The following is a 12738-nucleotide window of genomic DNA, read 5'->3' on the forward strand; positions in this document are numbered from 1 at the left end:
ATTAAAATATATGCATGCCTTTTGAAAGGCTGTTTTGCTTGCAAAGTGAAGTTTGGAATTCCCAGCCTGATGCTGGTGCCTTTATCCAGCACCTCTGTGAACATGTGTTATGGTGCAATGTTTCCTATCTCTGACTTTTTCTTTATAATAAGGCAGGCAAAATGTAAGGAATTGGTGAGGAGAAAGATCTGACATGGCTAGTCAACATATTCATTAGTTTTCCTTCTTTTCTGTCTTCCTTTTAACCTTGTTTTTGTACTCTCTGGAAGTTCAGAATATTGGGCATCTTTCAGGATTTAACTCCACAATCTCCCTTTATGGTAAAAGTGAGTATTTGTAGTAAATGAAGGCTGATACTATGTGTAATAAATTCATGTGCCATTTGTGTCCCTAGTGGGGATGGAAAAACAGTGAAAAATCAGCCTCTTTAACATTTTAGCATAATTGAAAGGAGCTAAATTGATAACTCCCTCTCCCTTCTGCTCCTCCTTGACCTGGTGAAGAGATTGAATACCTTAGCTCCCATGCAGAAGGGCTGAAGAGCCCCACAGGCAGAGCAGCATCCTGAACGTGCAGACTGGGTCAGAGATGTGCCAGGAAGAACACGAAGGACATTATGGGCATTTTGTTCATACCACCAAACACATCCTTGAGCAGACAGTTCCCTGATTTCCAGTGCACTGGGACTGGATAGGACAGCAGGAATGAAGCCCCATGTGTGCTGCAGATGAGGAGCTGCTGTATGCCAAAATCTTGGTGCTAGAGACTTGCTAGCATCATCAGGAGGAATCTGGAGTAGAACACAGGTTTTTACCAGTCTTCTTTTAATTATGTGATCAACTACTCCTTCCTATGGGACACTGCTTAGCTAATGACTCTTCCTTTGAATTATGTTGCTGAAGGAGCAAATCCTCCTGTAGCAAACAGCCTCCTTCCCTACAGAGTGCTGAGACATGTCCCCACCACAGCCCCCCCTGGGCTGGCCTGATCTCCACAGTGAGTGAGGTAATAGCCAGTGGAAAATGCAGTAATTAGATGTAAGCTCATGATGCAGGCATACAAGGAAGTCTGCATTATGTCCACACAGATAAGATGTCTGGTCTTCCTTTCTGACCTCCACGTGCATGACTTGGTGAGTCAAAAGTCTTTCTGCGCTCAGGGAAACAGACACTGAACACAGGCCAGGACACACCAATTTTTAAATCAAAATATGGAGCAAATGTGAACTCTGCCTATCTTTATTTCTCCCGAGGAACCAGATAAAGATCAATTGTCAACAAAGGTATACTACTTCTTTCTTCTTCCTTCTGCACATTCCTTAGAAATAAGCTGGGATTTGGATATGTGGACAGCAAGACTTGGATTCCTGTCAACTGCAAATACAGCTTTACTGAACCATGGTAAAGGTGATTAGGAGCAGTGAAAAAAGGTCACTACCTGTGTTTTCATTTTTTTACCTGGTAAGCATCTTGAATAGCTTGCAAATTGCCTCTTCCTTCAGCCTTTCCATGCAGCCTGTGTGCCAAGAGCAGATGCTCCCTGTTCAAGAGCTGGAGGGGCACTCACTGTGCAGCCTGGACAGCTGCACAAATGCCTCCAATACTCCAAACATCAACCTGGCTTTGTTTGGAATAAGAGCCCAGCTGTAGGCTAGCCATGGATGGATTTGACAGGCTCACCTCCTTGTGCCTAACATCAGTTCTCTTAAATCTTCAATAGTTGCTTCAACAGTATCTGTTTTGAATCACAGAGACCAGGTCCAGAGTGTACATGTGTGAATGGAAGTCAGCACGTTAAATGTTTTCCCAAGTCAAGCTTCTCCTCATCTTCAAGAAGCTGTAATTTGGGAGAATATAAAAGGCAGATGAATAGAAGTTGGTTGCAATTTTGTCCTGGTAGAAGTTCTCATTAGGAATGATTTGCTGTGCAACAATGCTTGGTTGAAAAAAAATTGGGTTCTTCTCTAGCTCCAGAGAATTTTTCCACAATGACATAAATCATTGGAAGAAACACATACTGTCAGTACCAAAAGCATGACTCAGAGTGCAGAGTTAAGGCACAAATGTCAGCATGCTGCAGTCATCAAGTTTTCTAGGCCTGATACAGCCTGTGTGTGTGACAGGGGTAGAGTGCTACCAGGTAATTTTTCTACAGGTAAGTCTCTGGGACAGGAAGTTTTTGCTCAAAATTTGTAATAAGTGGTTGAAGAATCAGCTCTAACCAACCCTCTTGCAATCACCCGTTTTAATATTTGTTTTGGTCTCCTGTGTATTTGGTAAATTGTGAATGTCCATGAAAATGTCCAGGACATTCCATCAGCTCTGGATGTGGAGGTGGCTTTGACTGGTACATAGAAAAGACTTGGTGCTAGGTCAGGGGCAGTAGTGCTGTGAACTGTGAATATCCTGATGTGACATGTGCTTGGGATATAGGGGCAGCAGATCGAGAATATGCTTGAAAAATGAAGTCTAGCAACTCCACAGCAAATACTTTTAGCACAACTCCGTTGTTACTGTAAATGGAACAGTGTGAACATCAACAGACTGTTATAATTATCTCAGAATCTACTTTTGCATGGGCAAAAGTAGCTCAGGGTGAGAATTATCCTTAGAATAAATCCAATGCCATTAGGATAAGAAATGCAGAAATAAGTTTTAACTCTGCCCTATAGGGAAATGAAGAAGAGAAATGTGGAACAACCGAACATTTGTGACTTTAAAAACTAGTTTAATCTAATTGAGTACCATAAACCCTACAATACCTTAATTACACTTATTTGGTTATTACACAGGCTATCTTCCTTCCTTTTTCAGCAACAGAACTCTTGTAAGTGTTACACTGAGCATTAAGTAGAGTCTGATCTCTAGCATCCTCCGGACTAGTTAACACTCGTGAGGCAATATTTGCCTTATGCTGCAAGGCCTTTCCATCCTCAAAAAAAAGAATTTGCTTGAATCTTTTTTGATAAAACTATGCAAGGAAATCTGTAATTCCCACAGGGAACTTCTCCCTGTAGTTGTCACTATGTGCTACTCTTCCCAACTCAGGGATCAGTTGTTGCAGTATTGGTGTCACTGTTCAGATGTGTGCATGCCAATTATTGTCACTGAAGTCACCCTGGCTGATGGGGAGGTGTGAGAGGGTACAGGCTGGTGTAATTCCTGTGGAGGATTGTCAACTCTCTCTTATACCTTTTTTCTGACTGATAGTTTGCCATCAGAGCTCTTCCCAAGCATCATGAGGCTCACGAAAATTTGCCACATTAAATTTTTAAAGGGCTCATCTGAAAGGGTTCACCCTTATTCCCTTCACTAGGTTTAAGTGTCCTGTGGAAATGTGGTGCCCAGAACCAGGCAGCATTCAGCAGCACCCTGGAATATTAATGACCATAAGATTTGCTGTAATGAGTACTGAGCAAATGTAGCCTTCTGATGGGGACAGTGGTGTGTCTGTCCAGCAATCACTTGATGTATTTCATATTCAGGTGTTGCAGCTCTATGCATGAGGAGACTCTGGTGTAGAGCAGTCATGGGAATAGCAGCAGCATGGGAACTTTCCTTGTTTCAGGTCAGGAATTGTCTCCTTGCTCAGTTTGGACATGAGGCTCTCAGGACTTTGTTTCTCCCTTGCGCATATGTTCTCTGGCCAAGAGAGACAACCAATTCTCCTGTTCCCATGTCTACTCCAGTTTTGATGGGATTCTCTGCTTCCCTGAGGGGAGAACATGAGGTGAGCCACAGGGATGAGAGTGCTCTTTGGCACAGTGGGGCCGTGGATGCTGTAAACCAGGAATTCCAGTAGTTATGGAAATAACCAGAGCTGCTGCCAGACTGTGAGATTATTTGGTTGGGAAGGTGAAATCCTGATTTGTTCTAAAGCCTTTGTCTGCCTGGCAGGCTGGCTTCAGCCAGCATTTGTTGGCTTTTGTTGTGTCAGGACTCATTTGCCACCTTGTTGTGTGGCAGCCTATGGTGTTCATGGGGGCTCTTCAGAGCCTGATTATGAGCTGAATATATACTCCATATCTGGGCTGTATATTTACAGGCCCTTCTCTGTGCCAGTGCTGGGGCTCTGATAAGTGGGAGGAAGCCCACTAGAAATCTACTGAAGCAGGTCTAATTGAACCAAATAGACCAGCTCAGTAGAGTAGAAAATAGTCCTTATATATCTACTCGAAGAAGATAATGACCTTTTAAATAACAGAAGCAATTTTATTTCAATACCCCAATTACTCTGAACCCTCAAATGTCAAAGTGCCAAGCACTTTCAAAATAACTTAATTTAGACATTTATAGCACTTAGACACTGCTAGTTTCTTATCTAACCTAATTATGGGTTGTACAGGAAATTGCAAAGCATCCCAATTAATGTTATTTTTTATAGTGATGCATAGGAGCGGCCTTTGCCATTTGCTGTAATCATGTGCATGGTGATTTACTAATTTTGGCTTCTGTGTTAATTCTTCTATCCTCTGGTTGTTCTTTGAGAGCAAGCAAGGAGGAAGTAGAAGTGAGCATAGCTATGTTTGTCTGAGGGATTCGAAGGGCATATTTTCCTCTGAGAGCAGAGTATATTTGCAAAGCAGAACCCTTTAAGATGAAGAGGTGCCATGTAGAAAATAACAGATGAATAGCAAAATTGTTGACCTTCCTCTCACCTGAGCACTTAGCCCATGATTCTTGACTTTTCTTATGCAATGTGCACCTTGATATAATAAGGTCAGGTCACATCACTGGAGAAAGAACATCATCATCTTGCAATTAATTACACATTTGTAAGTATCAAAGCAACCCACTGCAAGATTACAGAGAAGAAAATTTCACCAAGTATAATATGCTTTAGTGTGAGAAGTGCAGAATAAATGGATTTAGCTCTTTTTAAGAAGAACTGCAAGGCCAAATTAATCCCTGGTCTAACTCTCCAGCTTCAGCCCCACAGGACTAGTTCAGGGAAAAGAGATGTGTAAAGCTGCTCAATGATTGGAAACAGCGCAGCAATGCTGGTAAGGAACAAGATAGACACAACAATGTGCCAAGACAGGAGGATTCCTGAAATGCCCATTGCTAGGCAAGAGCCCTCCACTGACGTGGAGTCTTTTGATCAACCCAATCAAGGCAGCAAAATGGAATGGAACCTGCTGGTAAAACAAAGCACGTGGAATGAGTACATTTTGCATCAGTGCAGAAAACTCAGATGACCACTTATTATGCACTAAAATTTAGGAATTTTAACTATTATCCTGGCAGGTTAGACTGAAGCCAAAAAGAATCTTGGAAACTGGATGCCACTCACCCGAGGTGTGTTGGAGAAGCCCTCTAAAAGCAGAATTTAACCTACAAATTAAACAGTAAATGCAATCTTTTCTGGTCTGAGTCCCTCTTTGCCAGCAGCACCTGGCCAAACCTTGGCTAAGGACATGAGTTTATTGAACTTTTTAATGAAGAGAACCCCACAATTACGTTGCAGTATACTAAAACAAATTATTTGCTTGAAATTGCAGAGATAATGACCACACCTACCAATTAGAAAATTGTAATAAAGAGTAATAAAATACCTTTTCCTTGGGCTGCAGATTCAACCCCCACACAGCCTGCGACACTAATATGATTTACTCCTATTTGCTGATGGAGGATTCTAGTAATAAAATTTAATGTGAAGGAACAAGGTGCATTTAACCAAAGCTGTAAACATATCTAATTCTATTTAAAGCTATAGGGTGCAGTACATTAACATTTAACAATCTGATATTAAATTGGTGTGAAGCTAATAGAGCTGAATTTGTTAAGATTTCAGCACAAAGCCATCTTTTACCAATGAAAACAGAAGGAGTAACCAATATAGTGTGACTCAACAGACTCCAACTGCTGCTTAATAAGGTACTAAGAGTCTTCATGGGAACTCCTGTCATAAAAGAACTGTGGGCCACCTTCAGCTCTGCTGCTGTTCTGCTAAAGCCAGAGAGAGTTAGGCCAGGGATTAATTTGGCCTTGCAATTCCTCCTAAAAGGAGTTAAATCCATTTATTCTGCATTTCTCACACTAAAGCATATCACACTCAATGAAATTTTCTTCCCTGTAGTCTTTCAGTGGGCTGCTTTGACACTTACAGATATGCAATTCATTGCAAGATGGTATTTTCCTTTGTGATATGATCTGACATTATTAAATCTAGGTGGACATTCCTCAAGAAAAGATATAGGAAATGTCTTCTTGGGAAGAGGGGTGTTCTCCTGAGTAATATTTCTGGCCTTGTTTCACTCAGCTGGTCTGTTGCCTTTCAGGACTCTGCTGCCTCCTGAAGTCAGTTCCAAACAGAAAACATTTTAAAAAGCTGGAACTTTCTGCAGAATGAAGAATTCAATTCCAAATACTGTGACTTTCCAAGTGCTGTGTAAGATATAAATGTATGTCCTTCAACCTAGGGTGCAATATCCCTCTCTAGGAAGCAATAAATCTTACAGAGAGACTAAGACAACAAATCTTACAAAAAAGGTAATTTATTCAGTTCAATTAACTATTATTTTGGGGAATTAGATATCAAACACAAACAAGAATATATAGGATACTAATACATTAAAAATGGTATTCATTAACATGCTGGGCATAAATATGCAGTAGAAGATTTTTCTGAACAATGGGCACAATGGTCAGCTCTATGCAAAAGAAATGTTTCTAACCGAACCTGAAAGTTTTCACAGCTAAGTGGTCAAATCATTAATGTGTTAGGATTTTAAACTCCAAAGTAGCAACTAGTAAATTCTGTATTTGTCTAAGGCCTTTTGAACAGCTGTCTGCATTACAGATGTCCTCACTGAATAGTCAGTCAGGATGTTCCAAAATGGATCCCTGAATGTTGAATCACTCATTAGCACCAGTTTGGTTTTGGTCAATGAGTTGATTGCTGTGTTAACTGGAAGTCCAACACCTGATCAGAGAACAATGCCCTTTGGTGGGTGATTAAATGCTGGGATAATGCAAAGGTGAAAAAAACATCATTTTTGATAGCTCACAAATGCAGACATTAAAAATGCAAATAATTACTAACAAATCTATTGATGAAAGCTGGCCTTAGTTTGGAAAGAACTGTTTTGATGAAGGAATAGAATTGGAATTAGTACTGTACATAATGGTCAGCCTGATAAGCTTTTCTTAAATCCCTTTTTATAGAAGAGATTTTTATCCAGTGTGGAGAAAAGATGACTGCATTTTATATTTACAGATCCTGGCTAGACAATAGCAGATTATGTGTGCTGCCTAATCTCTACCACTATTCAAAAAAGTTAAAAAGCAGTTTACACAGACTTGCTTATTCTGGTGAACCCCTCCAAAAGGCAGTGATGTGCTCTGTCACATGGGTGCCCTTGGATGCCTGTCCCCATCCCTGATTGTCCTGCCACCTCTCCTGCACTCCCATGCAGTAGCAGGAACAAGGGCACAAGTGTTCCTGTGGTGATTCCCAGCTGTGCTCTGAGCCCGGGTGAGAAGCTGCTCTATCACTGAAGGGCTGTGACCTGTGAAGGAAGAAGCAGCTTGGGCCATCTTAGTTATGACTCCAGAACCCAAGGAGTGTTACTCCAAAATCCACACTAGATACTGCTGAATGAGTGCCTGTCATGGGGCTCCCTCACAGACCTGGAGAAGACCTGGCACGGGCCAAGTATCAGCTCTCCATCACCTGATGGTGACCTAAAGAGCCCAAGCTTCTACATCTCCATGAACTGCACAGTTACTCAAGGGTTAAAGCCTCCCAAGAGCTGAAAGATGTAAGGTATTTGAATTATCACTGAGCCTTGGGGACATTAAGACATTGAAGATACACAAGCTTGAAAACACAGTCCAGCTACTCTTCATGACTGAAATGCCCAGGATGGCACAGAATGGCTCATTTTCCATGAATGTGTATCAAAGGAAAAGGAAGAAGGCCTTCTCAGTTATCAAGAGGTAAGGAAAGGGGAATTTTATTTTGTCTCCTGACCTTAGGCTCATTTCCCTATCTCCTGAGCCCTGGTCTTTCCAAAGAAATAACTCCTAAGTCAACAGGGCTTTACAGAATCTGTTCCATACTGAAGGAGAAGTGGTGTAATTTTTTCCTCTAGATCAGCATCTCATTAGTGCAGGCTACAGGAGGGAACTTTGGTTTGGAAATACCACACTAAATTAAGACCAAAAGCAGTGTCCTGGTTCTCTCAGTTTTTTACTCACTATCAAGTTTTTCCTACTCCCAATCAGAATTCTAAAAAATCAAATCGTGGGAGATGTTCTCAAGCTATGAATATTCTTCCTTAAATCATGGGGGTTTAACTATAAATGTTCACTTCAGATTATTTTGAAATATTTTATTTCAAGCTATACTAAAAGTAACATAAGTTTTAAAGACAATGTCATTTAGGAAGGGAATTTTAAAACACACAGCACAAACCTTTTCAACTATTTCTGGAGAAGGGGAAAAGAAGTAGAAAAAGTAGTTTTAGCTTTTCCTTGGCTGTAGCAAAAAGTCCCAGCTTTACTGGGTTATTATTTTTCTGATGGGGTGAAATGCATTAAAGTGGCCATTTTCCTGGTCAGTGGTCTTTCCCTTCAGTAGCAGATTGATGGGTGTGGATCCTGCTGTTTGTCCTCCTGAGATACTGATGTTGGCAGCTGGACCCATCACATCAGCATTAAAGAAGGAATAATGTTTAGTGTTAAAAATGCCCCAGGTGGACCTTTAGTCCATTTCCAACAGAGGCATGGAACACCACAAAGGTATCTCTGGAATGTCACTTGTTGGCCAGCTGCTTTTTCTATGATTACCTTCAACTACATCATGTTTAGACGTCTCACAGAAAAACAGAAGTGCATGAATGGAAATAAAAAAATAAGGACATTTGTATGATTTTTATAAATAAACAGCACAGTAAGAATTAAATAGAACACAGACAAAGGACATTTATACAGGCATGGACCATTAAAGCTTGTTCTCCTCAAAGAGTATCTGTGCGTAGACTGTCATACTGGAAATGCCTTTGGCTTCCTGAATTGGCTTCATCAGTTCAAGTTCAGCATATGTTAAATTCTCTTCTGCGATTTTTGGCTGCAAAACAGAACCAACAAATTCGTTATAATGTCGTTGCCATTGAATGCACATATTTTATAATATTGGGTATAGTTCTTCTCTCACCCATTCCAATTCTACTATGTTGTTAGGCAATTTACTCTGCATTAGAGCCAATTCATAGAAGATGAAATAAAAATAATATTAAAAATAGGAAACAGGGCTAAGAAGGATTTTCAGATTTGCTTCTGATTTAACAGACTATTTTGACAATTCAAATATTAAAGATTTGGAAGATGTATTTTAGCAAAATGTTCAGCCTCCTTAACACTAAATTTCCCAATTTTATTTATTGCAGACTTCACAATTTTAAAGATATATGCCAGATGTGCTTTCCAGCTGTAAACCTTGGACCAGTTACATCTCTAATCATAGCCACTCACAGAGCCTCTCAGTATATTTACTAACAGAACCAAAAAATGTTAAAAATACACAGAAGGCAGAAAGAACTGGATAGAATTACTGCCATTCCAGTGGAATTTCACCACTTTTGCCAAGCTGTAGATGAGTTCAGAGTTTAGAACAAAGGCCATTCCACCAAAACTGTTTGCTGTATTACCATGATTGAATTTGACTTAAAACTATAAAATTTAGCTAAGGGAGACAGTTAATAAAATTTACTGAACAAATTTATCATGTGTGGCAGAAGCTGCCTACTGCTATTGGCAGCTTCATCCAGACTCAGGTGGTTTAGAGGAGGAAAATCTTGTATTGTGCTCCTGTATGTGTTTTGCTCACAGTTGGGACTGTGTTGTTCATGTCTAATTCACCTCAGATAATGTAGCAACAAATAAAAGAGTTGCTGTGGAACTGTATGAGACCTTCAGTATTTGAAATGGATTTCATTTTATCTGTAGAAGATTGAGGTTTATGCTCTCCGAAAAAGGGCAAAGTTCTACAGCCCTATGCAATTGAAGAACAAGTGGAGAATTTGTTCTTTATTTGCTTGAGTACTGTGTTCTACCCAAATAACTGGTGTCCTCAAGTTGAAGTGCAGAAGACAATTTAAAAACCAAAACATTTCAGCCATGCAAATTTTTGCAGTCACAGGAAGTAACCATGAAAAGGCTGCATTTCTCAGACTAAGAAATGGCAATTGTAAACTTAAAACTGAACTTTTAAAGTTCATAAAGTTTCAAAGTTCATAACCCAAGACTTTCCACACAGTACTTAAATGTTAGGAAGAAATTGTAAATATTTGCCAAGGCTAAAAGTTTCACATTTTATTTATTGCTTATTTATTTCTGATTTAATACAAAAAATTTCTGTTTCCTTGAAATGTGTTTGAATAAGTATTGCATTGTCTTCTGCCTAAAAAGATAAACATCTAATACCCCCTGAAATCAGCCCCTGTGCTCCCCTGCTTCCTGTCCTTTGCACTGCTCTGGAATCCTCTCCTGTTGCCTAGACAGTTGCTCACACTCAGCATTTCAAGTTCTTTACATCAGGGTGAAAAAGTTTACACTTTTCCAGCATTCATTTGATCTTATTTCTTCCCTGCAGATCAAATCCTCAAGAATTTGTGCAGCTGCTGCTGCAGGTGGTGCTGCTGAAGTCAGCCCATCTGTGCCATGTGAGTACAAGGCCTTTGCAGGGCACTGCCTGCAGGGCTGGCACTTTGCATTTCACTGGTCACTCTGTCTTCCCTCCCTCCCTTCCATGTGTCACTCTATTTCATCTCAACTTCTGGTCCTCATTTGCTATAAAATGCTCTGCTGTTGACAACACAGAACATTTTCTGCATTCACTGAATTCTCTGGTGTAATGACAAAAGGAATTCCTGTGGATCCAGACAGGTCTTGACTGTAAGAGAAATCAAACATACATTTTCTTTGTTTATATATTAGGACTGAACTGAACCACAATGTATAGAAGGACATCTCTCCTATCCTGGCCTTGGCTTAAAGACTTGAAAAAAAATCTTGGTCAACTGATGTGATGCCTGAAAAAATTTTATATTACCCTCTTCTTTCTATCCTGAAAGTATTAGCCTCATTTTATAGGCATTTAATGTTTTGGTTTTTTTACTTTTATGTTAAGTCAGAGATTCCTTTTGAGATTTCAAATGATAAGTGCCTATCTATTCAGTCATGCTAATAACAGAAGCTAAATGCAGGAGTTACATTGAGAGTGGATACCACAATAACACCAACAGATGCTAAAGATTTTATTTTCAGTCTATGACAATATATTGAATTTCTGTTTGAAGGTATTGAGAATTTTGCTGCCAGCTTTAATGTCACTTCAATGCATAATAATACACTGCATGTGGAAAGCCTCCTAAAAATGAATCTGAAAAAACTTTTGAAACAAAGCTGTTGGTCACTGCCAGAGTAAAACTCTACATTTCCTAAGTCTGATGCAGACATCTGTTGAGGTAGAAATATTTTCATTGTTCTGCAGGAACCAGTTGTTCAGGACAAGCTAAATCTGTATATGCTTTCCCCTTTGTTTAATCATATTTCTTGTTATGTTTCCATTTAGAAAATGCTGCATGTCCTAAAACAGCCACCCTAACGCCCAGCTCATGTAAATTTTAGAAGTAAGATTTATGAAATCATATTGTCCAGGTGTTCTATTATATTATCTCAAAATTGCATTGTTTTCCAGTGTAGATTATCTCTTTATTCTTACCTTATTCTATTATGTTTGGATATGAAAAATAACACTAGATTCCCCAAAATAAGTCATTGGGCAGTAGTGGCTGATGTGTTGCTTTCATACATTTTTATGATGTTCCTATAGTAAACATAATTTAATAAAGCCAAAACACACTAAATAAATAATTGCATCTAGAAAAGCAATAAAACCAAATAAAATTAGTACTTTCATAAGTGGAAAAGGTACTTCAATTACTGCTACAAGCAACAGCACACCATAAAATGTGTAGAATAATTTCCCTTATGCATATTTCTAGTATGTAATAATTTGATTGAAAATATGAGGAAACACACAGGAGGTTCAAAATTGTGAAAGGTATACAGTTTTCAGCAAAAGATGTGTAATAACAGTGCATGGGAGCCAACAGCACTTTAAGTACCTGTGGTAGCCAGGTTTTTATTCCATACACTCCTCTGCACTTCATTTATCAACCACATGTTTAATTCAATTTTCCTGGTTTGTTTGTCCAAAACCAACTTTTTTGAGCAGACAGGGGAAAAAAACCCTAATTCTACGATTTCACCTCTCATTAGGATTGGATATTGTCTTGGCAGTGTTAACCTGGAACTGGGCCACCACCTTGTTTCTGGAACAATTGTGTGACTTCAGTATCTGGTGGTATAGGTGGGAGGGAGGGTAGGGCAGGAGAGGAAGAGACAATGAATGGCTGGCTATCCACCCCTCTCTTTCTGTCCTGGATCTTCCTCTAGGAGTTCACTGGGATTTCTAGGGCTACAACATCCTTTTATGAAAAATTGCATCATTGCTCTAAAATAATATTGAAATTATATTTTCAAGTAGGATTCTATTCCAGTGTGGCATTCCTAGATACAGTATTTATCTTGTATGTCTGTTTTCTCATCTTGGGATCATACACTTTGCCAAAATATAAATTAGGAAGAGTTATGATTTTCCAGTGTATCTTCTGGCAAATGTGAAATGATTCCTCTTCCAGGCTTCTTCCAGTTTAATTTTAGTTTATTC

General features: G+C 39.4%; 1 protein-coding gene across 1 annotated transcript in view; it reads right to left on the reverse strand.

The window, feature by feature from the left end:
* Nucleotides 1-6503: 6503 nt before the first annotated feature.
* VSTM4 (V-set and transmembrane domain containing 4) overlaps nucleotides 6504-12738 on the reverse strand; it is a 32062-nt gene continuing 25827 nt past the window's right edge. The window contains exon 8 of the mRNA XM_058029193.1: nucleotides 6504-9072. Coding sequence (XP_057885176.1) covers nucleotides 8947-9072 — 126 coding nt within the window. The 3' untranslated portion in view covers nucleotides 6504-8946. The remainder of the gene's footprint in view (nucleotides 9073-12738) is intronic.

Source organism: Melospiza georgiana, chromosome 8, assembly GCF_028018845.1.
Source record: "Melospiza georgiana isolate bMelGeo1 chromosome 8, bMelGeo1.pri, whole genome shotgun sequence".
Lineage (NCBI taxonomy): Eukaryota > Metazoa > Chordata > Aves > Passeriformes > Passerellidae > Melospiza > Melospiza georgiana.